This window comes from Cyphellophora attinorum, assembly GCF_001299255.1.
Source record: "Cyphellophora attinorum strain CBS 131958 chromosome Unknown Contig10, whole genome shotgun sequence".
NCBI lineage: Eukaryota > Fungi > Ascomycota > Eurotiomycetes > Chaetothyriales > Cyphellophoraceae > Cyphellophora > Cyphellophora attinorum.
In genome coordinates, this window is record NW_017253238.1 from 828,131 (window position 1) to 840,400 (window position 12,270).

General features: G+C 53.0%; 6 protein-coding genes across 6 annotated transcripts; 3 read left to right on the forward strand and 3 right to left on the reverse strand.

The window, feature by feature from the left end:
- Positions 1 to 71: 71 nt before the first annotated feature.
- On the reverse strand, positions 72 to 3,582 carry AB675_8160 (Bifunctional dTDP-4-dehydrorhamnose 3,5-epimerase/dTDP-4-dehydrorhamnose; the record flags this gene model as incomplete). The annotated part of the gene is made up of 3 exons (XM_018148586.1): positions 72 to 973; positions 2,342 to 2,965; positions 3,252 to 3,582. The coding sequence occupies 3 exons, from the start codon at positions 3,580 to 3,582 to the stop codon at positions 72 to 74; spliced, it is 1,857 nt and encodes a 618-aa protein (XP_018001010.1).
- Positions 3,583 to 4,116: 534 nt separating this feature from the next.
- AB675_8161 (uncharacterized protein) lies at positions 4,117 to 4,958 on the forward strand (the record flags this gene model as incomplete). Its single annotated transcript, XM_018148587.1, has 3 exons — positions 4,117 to 4,357; positions 4,424 to 4,848; positions 4,899 to 4,958. The coding sequence occupies 3 exons, from the start codon at positions 4,117 to 4,119 to the stop codon at positions 4,956 to 4,958; spliced, it is 726 nt and encodes a 241-aa protein (XP_018001248.1).
- A 285-nt stretch (positions 4,959 to 5,243) lies between these two features.
- AB675_8162 (Solute carrier family 35 member E3) lies at positions 5,244 to 6,474 on the reverse strand (the record flags this gene model as incomplete). The annotated part of the gene is made up of 4 exons (XM_018148588.1): positions 5,244 to 5,322; positions 5,372 to 5,562; positions 5,610 to 6,236; positions 6,280 to 6,474. 4 exons carry the CDS (start codon positions 6,472 to 6,474, stop codon positions 5,244 to 5,246), a joined length of 1,092 nt encoding a protein of 363 aa, XP_018001298.1.
- Positions 6,475 to 7,013: 539 nt separating this feature from the next.
- On the forward strand, positions 7,014 to 8,642 carry AB675_8163 (dTDP-D-glucose 4,6-dehydratase; the record flags this gene model as incomplete). Its single annotated transcript, XM_018148589.1, has 3 exons — positions 7,014 to 7,141; positions 7,187 to 7,719; positions 7,804 to 8,642. 3 exons carry the CDS (start codon positions 7,014 to 7,016, stop codon positions 8,640 to 8,642), a joined length of 1,500 nt encoding a protein of 499 aa, XP_018001151.1.
- Positions 8,643 to 9,352: 710 nt separating this feature from the next.
- Positions 9,353 to 11,313, forward strand: AB675_8164 (uncharacterized protein; the record flags this gene model as incomplete). The annotated part of the gene is made up of 3 exons (XM_018148590.1): positions 9,353 to 9,412; positions 9,545 to 10,101; positions 10,170 to 11,313. The coding sequence occupies 3 exons, from the start codon at positions 9,353 to 9,355 to the stop codon at positions 11,311 to 11,313; spliced, it is 1,761 nt and encodes a 586-aa protein (XP_018001209.1).
- Positions 11,314 to 11,378: 65 nt separating this feature from the next.
- AB675_8165 (uncharacterized protein) lies at positions 11,379 to 12,020 on the reverse strand (the record flags this gene model as incomplete). The annotated part of the gene is made up of 1 exon (XM_018148591.1): positions 11,379 to 12,020. One exon carries the CDS (start codon positions 12,018 to 12,020, stop codon positions 11,379 to 11,381), a length of 642 nt encoding a protein of 213 aa, XP_018001059.1.
- Positions 12,021 to 12,270: the final 250 nt, after the last annotated feature.

The following is a 12,270-nucleotide window of genomic DNA, read 5'->3' on the forward strand; positions in this document are numbered from 1 at the left end:
GCGTAGACCGACTAGACATCAATATTTAGACTCGCGGAGTATGACATTCGCGCAGGATACCGCCTCACCCATCACAAGAACTTCTCCCCGACTAGCTCCTCGCTCAGCTTCCAGAGCCTCGAGGCTTGATCGACATCCTTGACCCACGGCTTCTGCTCCGACTCTGGCAACACGTCACAATCCTTGAGGAATACCCCAGAATACAAATCAGGTGCAACAGCAGCATACACCGTGGTTGCGATGCCCTGCTCAATCGACTTCGGCTCCTCTGGCTTGGACTCCTCGCCATTGGCCTCAGCGGCCTTCTTGGAGCTCTCCATAGCCTTATTCAGCTCGTCCATCGAGATGTTCTGCAAGATTCCACTGCTGAGTACCAGTCCAGGATGTAGCACAACAGCTTTGATCGGCAAATTCTTCGCCGCGGCGCGCCGAGCAAGCTCTTTGATCATCATCACGTTCGCGGACTTAGCTTGGCCGTACGCGACCCAGGGGTTGTAGTTGTCGCCGTTAGAGAAATTGTAATTGTCTAGCAGGACGTGGCTGGCCTCGTAGCCCATGCTGGTGAGTGAGATGACGCGAGCGTCCTTGCTGGCGAGGAGCTTGGGCATGAGGAGCCCTGTGAGGAGAAAGTGCCCCACGTGGCAGGCGGCGAATTGCATTTCGATGCCGTCGGTGGAGGTTTGGTAGTTCTGGAGGGCCATGACGCCTCCGGAGTTGATGAGAATGTCGATCTGGGGGACCTTCCGGAGGATCTGGGCTGCGGCGTCGCGAACAGATGCATTGGAGGCGAGGTCGGTAGGAATGAAGTCGACTTTGATGGACGAGCTGAGCTGTCGGATGCGGTCGATGACAGGCTGAATTTTGGCCAGAGTGCGCCCGAGTAAGAGAATGTGTGCTGGTGGTGGAGTGGCACCAGCGAACGTGTAGGCTGTGTGGGCGCCGAGAGACTTGTCCGATGGGCCTGTGATAGCGACTGCCAATACGTCAGATCTTGACGCTGCCGAGCTGGGTGATTATAGACAGCACTTACTTATCTTGCCGCTGACGGCATTAGGATAGCGCTCATGACCTCCTTGGCAGTGGTGCTCTTGTCAAAGCGCGCCATCGTGAGGTTCTAAGAGTTGCTGTTCGGGAGTCCTTTAGTAGGCTCAGTTGATGTTGCTAGGTCGTCGTTAACTCCTCCTGGAAACAATGAGAGGACAGGGCATGACTTTATACATGGCGGACTCTAGCACGGGCAATGCGTGTGCTGCCCTCGAGACCCTCGTCATTGCACCAACATTCATGGCGCTCTGCGGTTCAACAACCATCCTTGTCCGCCGTCGACCGATGATCTTGCCATACGGCAGGCCACATAAGAGTCCAAGGAGTCGTCAGTCCGCTCCGCCAGGTTCGTCCGCTGTGCTCGGCATAACCTGTCGCCGCATAGAAACGTTGTCAATCTCAAACTTTGGCCCAGGTCTCGGGATGCTCAAATAAGAACTCTTAGGAGGGTCAGTTACATCAGATGAGTAAGTTCGCAAACCTTGTGTCGCTGCCTGATGAGGCCAGAGGCCCCCAATTTGCTTTTCATCATGATCTCATAATTATTTGTCTGCAAGTCCGACTGTCTAGGATGATCGAACGGTGCCAGCAATCCACCGCTGTTGCTATTCACGATCGGTGTCTTGGTCCAAGACGCTCGAAGTCGAGATCATCACGTTCGAGTCGCCGAAGCGCAATCATGCCTGCCAGAGACCAAAGTCGATGATCTTGACTGAGGTTTGAATGCTGACGCGTGAAAGAAACCGCCCTGTAGCTTGCGGGCCCGTGTCAGTGAGACTAAGAAGAGAACCTCCCACGACACCGGTCGACAGGAAATGATAAAGCGGTAAATCACCTGTACAGCGTACCTTCCAAGGTTACCTAGGTATGATCACGATACGGCGAATACTTGCGTGTATATTTGGTGGCACTTGGCAGACCGGTTGACGAATGTATCTCAGATCTTCAAGGGCATGACTTGCTTGATTGATTCTATTGAATAACACCACCATGCATGCATGCGGTCGCGACTATCATGTCGAGTCGAAAACTGCAAAGGCTGGGTACGAGCAGGCCGGAATAAAGACCTGGAATGGGCTGATCAAGCCAATCACTTTCTCCGCCTACGCTTCCCGAAATGGCAAGTTCCTTTGCATGACCACAAGAAAGGTCATCAGTTTCCGACTCCACTGCTAGAAGGCGAGTAGCTCGGGGGATGATCTGAAGCTACTGAGTCAGAATGACCGCTGTCAAAGGAAGACCACTCACTTACTATCTTAGTGAACAGCTCGGACTGTCTCCGTAACTCCTAGCTCACCAGCCTTCCCGCCAAGCTTAGCCGTCGACGAAAAGTTCTCCTTGTCGTTGATAGCTGTATTCGAGGCAGCCGCCATCCGCTGGAAGCATTCCGCATACGCCTGATGAACCTCGGGGATCTCCATGCCGTACTCCCTCATCTTAGCGACAAGCTTGGTCGTATCTAGCTCGCAGTTGCTGCGGCCAGCCTTGATTACCTTTGCCTGCTCCTCTAGGCTGAAGTTGGCCCATGTAAAGCTTGGGTCGACATAGCGCTTGTACAGGGTCAGAACCTCGTTGTGACTAATCGCGCCAGGATTCGTGAAGTTGTACACCCCTGTGACTTTGTTCTCTGCAAGCTTGATGCCGCAAGGGAGCAGGTCGGTGAGGATACTGTTGCTATTGGGAATGTCGACCACATGAGCATACTTGGTGATTTTTGTGACGAACGAGCGAGGGTTTAGATCGTCGGAGACAGGCATGCGGAGTCGCAGAATGAGGGTGTTGGCGGAGTAAGCGGATACGATCATGCGTTCGGCATGTGCTTTGACGAAGGAGTAGTAGGAACCCGAGAAGTTGGCTGGATCGGTCTCGGTGAAACCCTTGCCAGACCCCATGGGGTGGGCATCATCGTATGCGTATATGCCTGCGGGTGAGTAACGCTGTCAGTTGTGTGCTTTTGACCTTCGTGTTGTGCAAGGGCTCTCGGATGATGACCATCAGCCCCACGAGATGATTTGTGGGTTACACAGACAGTGAGCTGGAGGTCAACGCCAAGGATAAGGGCAAGGAGTAGTAATCATTAGGCACAGGAAGCGGTCAGGCTTGCCCTGACGGTGCAGATTATGTGTCAGGATCGCCGACATTTCTTCGGACCAGTCCGACTCCGCGAAAACGAGGCTGTTGGGGTTGATTATGAAAGATTGACTCACAACCAGTAGCATAGATGGTGCAATGGATACCCAGAAGAAAGCAACAGTCGGCCAGATTGGAGGTTCCGATAAGATTGGCACGAATTGTAGCGTCCTTGTTGTCTTCGCACCAATCCACGTTCGGTCGACCTGTGACACCGGCGCAGTTGAAGACATGAGTCGGCTTGACGCGTTGCAACTCAGCCATTACTTGCTCGCGATTCTCCATTCGAATCGTCGTGGAATGAACGTTTCGTCCTTGTTGTTGCAGCATGTCGTATAGGATGCCGGCAATCCATCCGTTACCACCCCAGATGAGGAATACCTCATTGCTATTGCCGAGACTGCCCATATTGTCGTTGATTGATGCGTATTTGATGTGCAATGAGACTTGCAAAGTGTTCAGATGAGGGAAGGGAAAGGTATTTGATTGTCGTAAACCCCTTCACACGTTAAAGTATGCAAAGTAACGGTAGGATGCAAGGGATAAAGGGGGAGGCGTGATACTAAGCCCTGAACTTTGAACCTCAAAAACATTCAAAACACGGCAGTCTGTAATGGAATCTCTTTCCTTCCGTTGCACAGAATGTCAAGAATATTCCGGAGTCATATCGCTAAGGGCCTCATCACGTTTGCTGCGTATTGGATAATTTTGTGAGTTTGCCATATGAGCCCATTACTCTGAGGCAAGCTGATGTTGATTGCAACAAAGCCAGTTTCTCAGGAACATAGCAAGCTCCCAGCGTGTGCGATCATACTTGCCAACTATACCAGAGCTTCCCTCAATCACATTCGACTATCACAAACCACTGTACAATGAGACGAAGGTGGCATTGCTTATCGAAAATCGACCAATGGTGCGATCGCGCCGATGATGCTGCACATGATGTCGACATTACCGCCTGACTGGCGATTCAAGTTCATGGGATCCGACACGTCTGTGGCCCATGTCAACAAATCCGCGTCAGTTCGACAGCAAGTGAAGGCTGGCAAGCTCGACCTCATGTACATCCCATCGAACATGAGTACTGCAGGCCAGGAGATGATCAGTCGCTTTCTGACGAATCAATGGCTGTATGAGACCGTTCTCGCACCTGCAGAATGGCTGCTGATGTATCAGACCGACAGTAAGCGTGGTCAAAATAATCTTCGTGCTTTCTCGCTTGGTCTGCAGCTAACGTGCCGTGTTCTAGGCATGATGTGCGGCAATCACAAGGGTACGCTTGACGAGTGGTTGGACTATGATTGGGTCGGAGCGCCATGGTATCTGGAAAGTCGATACGGCGGCAATGGCGGCCTATCTCTGCGCCGAGTCAGCTCGATCCTTGAGGTCTTGCGTCACCAGCAGCGAGCCAATAATTCTGATCCTGAGGATGTCTGGTTGACGGAGCGATTGGGCCATCTGCCAAACTCCCGGACGGCCAATGGCACCGAGTCACTCATGTTCTCGGGCGAAGCTCATTGGTATGACTACCCTCTGGGCTATCACACCGGCGGAAGCGGTGAATGGCTGGTTGGGGGCATCTGGGGAACACCTGAGAAACGGAACCACATCTATAAATATTGTCCGGAGATGAAGCTGACGCTGAAGATGGACACGAAGAATGTTTACCCGACGGTGTGCAACCAGCAGTGTAGAATGGCAATACCTTGCCTACGCACTGGCAGGCAACTCAGCTGAACAGAATTTTGGCTTTCGAAGTCGCGCCGTGGATTTCCTCCTCGTAGGCACTTTTAGCTTTTGTTAAACGGGTCCAACGCCGGATGACAATAGTTGAAACCTTGGAAACTCGTGGACCCTGGAAGGTGAGCTTGCCACGTCAGAAATTCAAGGAGCGTCCTTGGACCTTCCTCCTTGCAGCATCACATATATTCAGCAGACAGGCGCGACCGCCGGATTGCGACGATTTTAAAGATGCGTTCGAGACACTTCTTAAACTATGTTCTACGTCCACCTCATCATCATCATCACTGGTCTGAGTGAGCTATGGCAATTACCGAACGTTTCACACATTATCTCTTCTCGTCTGCCTGTACCTCGCGGGCTAGTTCCTGCTGAGCCTTCTTATGTTTGAACATCACCTGCGAGTACCTAGACCTGTTAGCATCCGCAAGTACAAGGGTTTCATGCTTCAACTTACATCACGATTCCGGTAATCGCCATGAAAATACCGAAGATGCCACGATCGTTGGCGCTCCGGCCGCTTGTAATCCATCCCAGAGCCACGATTGAGCAAGTCTTCAAGTGACCGACAACCGTACTGCTAACTGCTCCCGCTCCAGCCACAATGTAGAACTGCGAGATGTTGATGAGCGCCGCCATCAGTCCGCTCTGCTGTTTGTCAGTAACTCGCAGGATACCCGTCAGAAGCGACTCACAAACAAGATCAACAAATACTTGTTCAACCCAAGGCTCGACCACTGTGGCGTTTGATCGGTGAATGGAATAGCATACAGCAGCAGGAAAACGCTGATGGGTGCTTGGTTGAGCAGCAGCTGCATGCTGTTCAGGTTGAACTTCTTGTGGTATGTCCCAATCCAGACGGTGTACAATGCACTCGCAACGACCCCGGAAAACGCAAAGAAGACACCCAGGGTTGATGTCTGTGGGACACTCCCGGTCGACTTGTGGGTATCGAAGTATGACATGATTCCAACCCCAAGGCAAATCGGGAACAGCGCATACACAGCTTGTCGAGGCATGCTGATACCGTAAAAGGCGAAATTGATGATGGCAGTCAACGGTGTGAGCAATACCCGGACCAATTGGTAGAACTCCACGGACGAGAAACTCAGCGACAGGTTGGGCAGGATGACGTTGAGGCACATGGCTGCGCCCAGTGGCAGCATCCCGACGAAAGGTGCTCGCGAGCGCGTGAACATGCCGATGCTCGGTCTCGACAGGTACCATAACGTCCCCGTCGTCACAACGAAGTGGAAAGCTGCAAATGTCGACTGATTTTTGCGCAAGGAAGGATCTTTGAAGATCTCTTTATTCGTAAAGACCTGGATGGTGTGAGTTACAGTACAGGCCATGCGAGCTACTCACGATTGCTATGGTGGCCAGGGTGTTGATTGTCGTCCATATCAGAAATTGTCGGCCTTTGTTCTCTTGCGACTGTTCCTGAGGATCTGCGGCCTTTTCGATATCGATGGTATAGTCGGGGGGCTTCTCATTATCAAGTATCAATCGAGCAGACTCGTCACCAGAGGGCAGCTGAGTGGTCTTGTCATCGGTTTCCATGATCCTGAGGTTCCGGTCGGCAAATCTCCGTTGTTCGTAAGAACGGCTGTCGTTGAACAGAACATACTGCAAGCTCGACGTTGTTCTCGTCTCATGCAGCGTGTATTTGAGATGCGCGGGCCAGGGTCATAGGGTTCTGGCGCAAGGGGGAGGTTGGCACGTTGAAAGGGGGCAGAATGCTCAATCTCCCCATTGCAGCACGAAAGGAGAGCCACTCCAGGGAGCAAACCTACACCAAGCATTCATATCAGGCCATGATTAGGGAAGCATGCTGGTTCCGTTGATCAACTTTCCAAAGGCCTTTGACCATTGTGCCAGGCTTCATCAATTGACACCTCAAAACCTTGTCACGGTCGCGACAGGGCCAACTGATCAACCTCACAAGTCTTTCTGAGGCCTCGAAGAGTGCAATTGACTGCTACGACCTCTTGGCTGCTTTCATTTAGTTACGCACAACATTTCCACAACCGTTGTTCAGGTGTTAGAGAGTGCACATCATATCATCGCGACGTACCACAGATATTAGCGCTCCGCAGAAGATGCCTTCAGCCATTAGCGAGCACATGAATGGCACCCATGTGGTGCCGCCTATACTGCGAGGCACAGTCAAGCACGATCCGGACTTCAATGTTCGCAACATTATGATCACGGGGGGTGCTGGATTCATGTAAGTCTATGCGACGATTCTGTCGAATTCGCTAAGAACCAGCAGTGGCTCATGGGTAGTCCGGCATCTGACTCTCACCTATCCACAAGCATATCATATCATCTGCTACGACAAGCTCGACTACTGTGCCACACTCAACAACACCAAATGTCTCGACAATGCGCACAATTTCTCCTTCGTGTTCGGCGACATCACTGACCAGGCTGCTGTCCTCCGCTGTATCAAGGAATACCAAGTCGATACCATCATGCACTTCGCTGCGCAGTCTCACGTCGATTTGTCTTTTGGCAACTCCTTCGCCTTCACAGAGAACAATGTCTTCGGAACACACAAGCTACTCGAAGCAGCTGTGAAGTGTAACGTCAAAAAGTTCATCCATGTCTCGACCGACGAGGTCAACGGCGAGAACGAAACCGAAGAAGCATTCACTGAAGAAAGCCTGCTCAAACCGACGAATCCCTATGCAGCTAGCAAGGCTGCTGCGGAAATGTTCGTGAATGCGTACTCGAGGTCCTATAAGCTTCCGTGTATCATTGTCCGGAGCAACAATGTTTACGGACCTCATCAGTATCCTGAGAGTAAGTCCAGTTCTTAAAGTCCAGTGGCACTTTGTGTCCGAGTATTCGCTCATTCTTCGTCAATGGGACTAACCAACGTTCCAGAAATCATTCCCAAGTTTTCTTGTCTCCTGGATCGTGGTCTCCCACTGCCACTCCATGGCCAAGGGACCGCTCGTCGCAGCTTTCTTTACGCCTCAGATGCGGCCGATGCGTTCGACACTATCCTGCACAAAGGTGTTCCTGGAGAGGTGTATGTCGTTGAATCTCAAGATGAGGTCGGTAATCTTGACCTGGCTCATCGCATGCTCAACATCTTCAACATTGCCGAGGCCGATCATTCCACGTGGATCAATCATGTGGTTGATCGTCCTTTCAATGACCAGCGATACAAAATGCATGCTACGAAGCTACCAGCCTTGGGCTGGCAACAGAAAGTCAGATTTGAGCAAGGACTCGCTGACACCGTGGCGTGGTACCGTCGTTGGGGTAGACATTGGTGGAAGGGCACCGATGCTCTTTTCAAGACCAGTCTCGCGCATCCGGAGGTTGGCGGTGAGGGTATCCCTGGTTCGGGCATGCCCCGGACGCCTCTCATCGAAGTTCAGCAAGACCGTCTATTCGCTGCAAATGCTGCGGCTGGCACTGCTCATGTTCCTGCACCCAACGGCAAGGAGAATGGCGGCAAGGATATCTTCCAGGACAATACCGAAAGCGCACCTCAATCTGGCTTCTTGGCACCCCCAACACCTGCGATCATGAACTCGATCGCCGCCGAGACTGCTATCAATCTGGCTCCTGCTGCACCAGAGCTTGCGAAGCGCAACACTAGGAAGCGCGCCAGGGAGAGTGAGGAAGATGAAGGCAAGGAGAATCAGGATGTGTCGAGCAAGCGACAGATGCTGGGCGAAGACCTTGCTGCTGGCGGCGATACCGTCCGCTAGGCTGTGGCAGTGATGATGCTGCTTCATTCAGGAGTTCAGGTAATTCCATCGTGGTCCTTTGGGCATTAGAATGTGGGTTCGGGACCTTGGGTCCTCTCAGTGTAGGAGCCGCCGTGAATTGGGAGTCGGAATTGTCTCTGCCTACCGCAGCGAGATAGCGTTTCCACAGACCTCGGTGCCAAGCAGTACCGCTTTCTTGCAGGAGTCATGATAATCAGAATTGCATACCTCTTAGTGCCGATACTTTCATCCCATGCACATGAACTCCATCTTACAGCTCGTCAAATCTCTGAATGGGCATTATGCCTTTGTGAGGGCTTAGCTGACACATGCAGCGAGATCAGTAGAAAGGGGCGCCCGGCAAGGGAGCATGCCCTGAAGAATGGGTACCATGTCCACTGTATGCAAGGCTCTCATCCCTTGCGTCCATAGCGAAATCACGTTGAGGCTCTCTCGAGGCTCTGCAGCATGCGCCAGGGAACCTTCACTGCACGTGAATTCGCATCCGATGCTTGCTCCTGCCGAACGTTGGAAATTGAAATGAGCGTCATGATGAGTGGCAGGTAGACAGCGAAAGAACCGATTGAGTGCGGGATCTTCTTACCACACATCCTCCCGTACAGACCAACGGCGCTCAGGATGGTTCTGAAGAAGACGACGAACGAGCTGCGTCGTGTCTGGCACGAGAATGGGGGAGGCAACACTGTCCCATGGCCAACAATATTGGGCGAGGCGGCGATCTTCCCAATGCTGGTGGTTTTGGCCGTGGTGTAAGTTGAGCCTTCAGAAGTTCCGACCCTGAAATGGCTGTCAAACGGGCTGCTGCACGAGCGTCGCGGCTGCGATAAGACATTATTCACGCGCACAAGCACAATTAGCTGACGTTGGAACAACTTTAACAGATGGCTTCTCCCGCACAACCCCTACCCAACACGACTGAAGTCTACCCTCATGAGCCAATACGCCGCTCTGCCCTCGATACAAATCGACCGACATCCGACCGCAACCTTTCTCTCACGATACCCAGCCAACAAGACGGCGCTGTATATCGAGCTCGAGCCGATCTCCCCTTCCTCGTCCCTCTACTGCTACATATGATCATGGTCGTACCTCCAGACTGGCGCTTCCTCTTTTATGGCTCGTCCGCCACTGTGACTCAGGTGCGCGAATCGTACACTGCGGCAATGTACGAGGCCATGGGCAAATTGAATATCCGGAATTTGGAGGACAGCTATGGCGAGGGGTGGGGACGGAGGTATGGATGGGAAGAACCCAAGGATGGGCGGGTGTTGAGTGCGGAGGAGATGACGAATCGACTGTTGACGAATAAGACGTTCTATGAGGGGGACCTCGCGGATACGGAGTGGCTGCTGGTATGGCATAGTGATGCTATCTTGTGTGCAAACAGTGAGGTGGGCCTAGATGACTGGTTGGGCTGGGACTGGGTTGGCGCGCCATGGTGAGTACCGCGCTTCTGGGGAGTCCCAGAACCCCTCCGGGACATGGTGAAATTGACAGACTCTGCAGGGATGGCGATCACAAGTTTGGCGGAAATGGTGGCCTATCGCTGCGACGACTGTCTAGGATCCGAGAGGTGCTGGAGTTTCAAAAGCGTCAGGATGACTCCAATTCGGAAGATGTTTGGTTCGCGTCCCGCCTTGGCCTGCTTCCGGGAGCAAACATGTGCCCTCCTGAAAAGGAGAAGGAATTTGCCGTTGAATCAGTCTGGTACGATAAACCCATGGGATACCACATGTTGCCTGGTAATAGTCCAGCCCCAAACGTCTGGGCCATACATCAGCGCCGTAGGGAGATTTACGACTATTGCCCCGAGGTCAAGATCATACTTGACATGTACCTCGAGCGTGAGAAATGTGGCGACCAGAGAACCGCGGAGGATAGAGAGGATGAGGAGTTCCGCAAACTGCTGGAGGCGGATGCCGAGAGTGCGAAGAAGAAGCTGGAGGAGGAGAATGCAGGAGCTGAGGAAGAGAGAAAGAAGCAAGAGGAAAGGGCGAAACAGAGGAAGGAAAAGGAGAGGGTAGAAGCAGCGAAGGTCAAGATGGAGGAGGCTGAGGTGGCGGAAAGGGCGAAGAAGCTGTTGGAGGACCAGAAGAGAAAGAAAGTAGAGGCGTTGGAGGGAATAAGTGTTGTGAAAGATATTAGTAGAATCGAGGAGGAAGCGAAGAGTCACGATAAGCATGCTTGGGAGGAAGGTGGGGCGCCGGAGCTGGATGATGCTGCGGAGGAAGGAGCAAGAAAGTCGTTAGACGAGCACAAGACCGAGAACCTAGGGGAACCCGGGAAAAACATCGCGTCCAAAGAGGATGAACCAGCAACTGGCAGTGATGAAACCCTGGACGATGGCAAGATGACGGATTCGGACCATGTTGAGGAGAAGGAGAAGGCCGAGTCGGATGAGTCTGACGAAGGTAAAGCCGAGGAGCAAGCAGAGCCTCCAGCCTCTGCTGCTGATACAAAGCGGGAAGAAGAGAAAGATGATGATGGCGCTGGGGAAAAGGGCGAGCATGCAGAGGCAGAGCCCGAGCAGGAAGACGATGTTGCGGAGTCATCAAAGGAGCCTCCTTCAACAGCAGAAGGCCACGCAGACGACAAGGTCGAGGATCCGGATTCGAAAGACGCGGTTGAGGATCCAGGTTCCAAAGCCTAAACTGTGACCTTTGGTCGTGGTACGAATGCACAGATCTTTGGCGTACTTCCAGCTGGCATGTTAGCTCACGGCGTCCCTTGAAGCTTCACTCTCCTCCACATCCCAACATGCACAATGCCCTCCTCGTCCCATCTGCCGAGCCTTTCATCAGTCACGAATTGCTGCCGCTCATACATCTTCTCAACCTCCAGCTGTGCATGCGCCAGCAGATTTCCCTGCCAACCCCCGCCAACCTCACGAGCATGCGTAGCCAGCCACTTACAAGCCGCGTCCACCAACGCCCGACTGAGCCCTTGACCTCTCACCTCCTTCAGCGTCGCCACCCGTCCCAACTTACAATAGGGCTCCTCGTTCGGGTCCTCGAACCCGTTCGGGTGTGCTGCGTGCGGCGGCGGGACGATGCGGATCACTGACACTGGTCTTGCGGACTGGGGTTCACCATTTCGTGGTTGTTGGTAGGCGACCCAGTGCCAGGAGCGAGGGTCGTCCTCGTCTAGCTCGGGTTCGAGAGCGCAATTCTGCTCATCGCAGAAGACGCGTATCCGGACATCCATTGCGTCGAGGAAGAGTTGGGGAGCATTGGGTGGACGCGGGTCGGCGGGAAAGCCGTTGGGAGCAACGATCGAGCCCGGTGGTGGGAGCATGGCTAGAATGTAGAGTGTTCCATCCTTGGCTGTGAAGGTAGTGGTATGACTAGACTTCGCCATGATGGCTACGGCCTCGTATTCGTGGGCGGTCCTGACAGGACGGTATTGACTGGCCAGTATGTTGTGGGTGGTAGCGACTGACTGTGATCTATGGTAGCTCCTGCTGAAATGTCTGCTTCAGGACCGTGCGTGACTACTGAGACACTCTCCGTCCATCGACCTCCTCTACTGCCTCACTTCTGACCACATCTAGCTCCCGGTCTCCAGGACTATGATGCCATGCCTGCCCATCCCGACATTTTGTCCATAA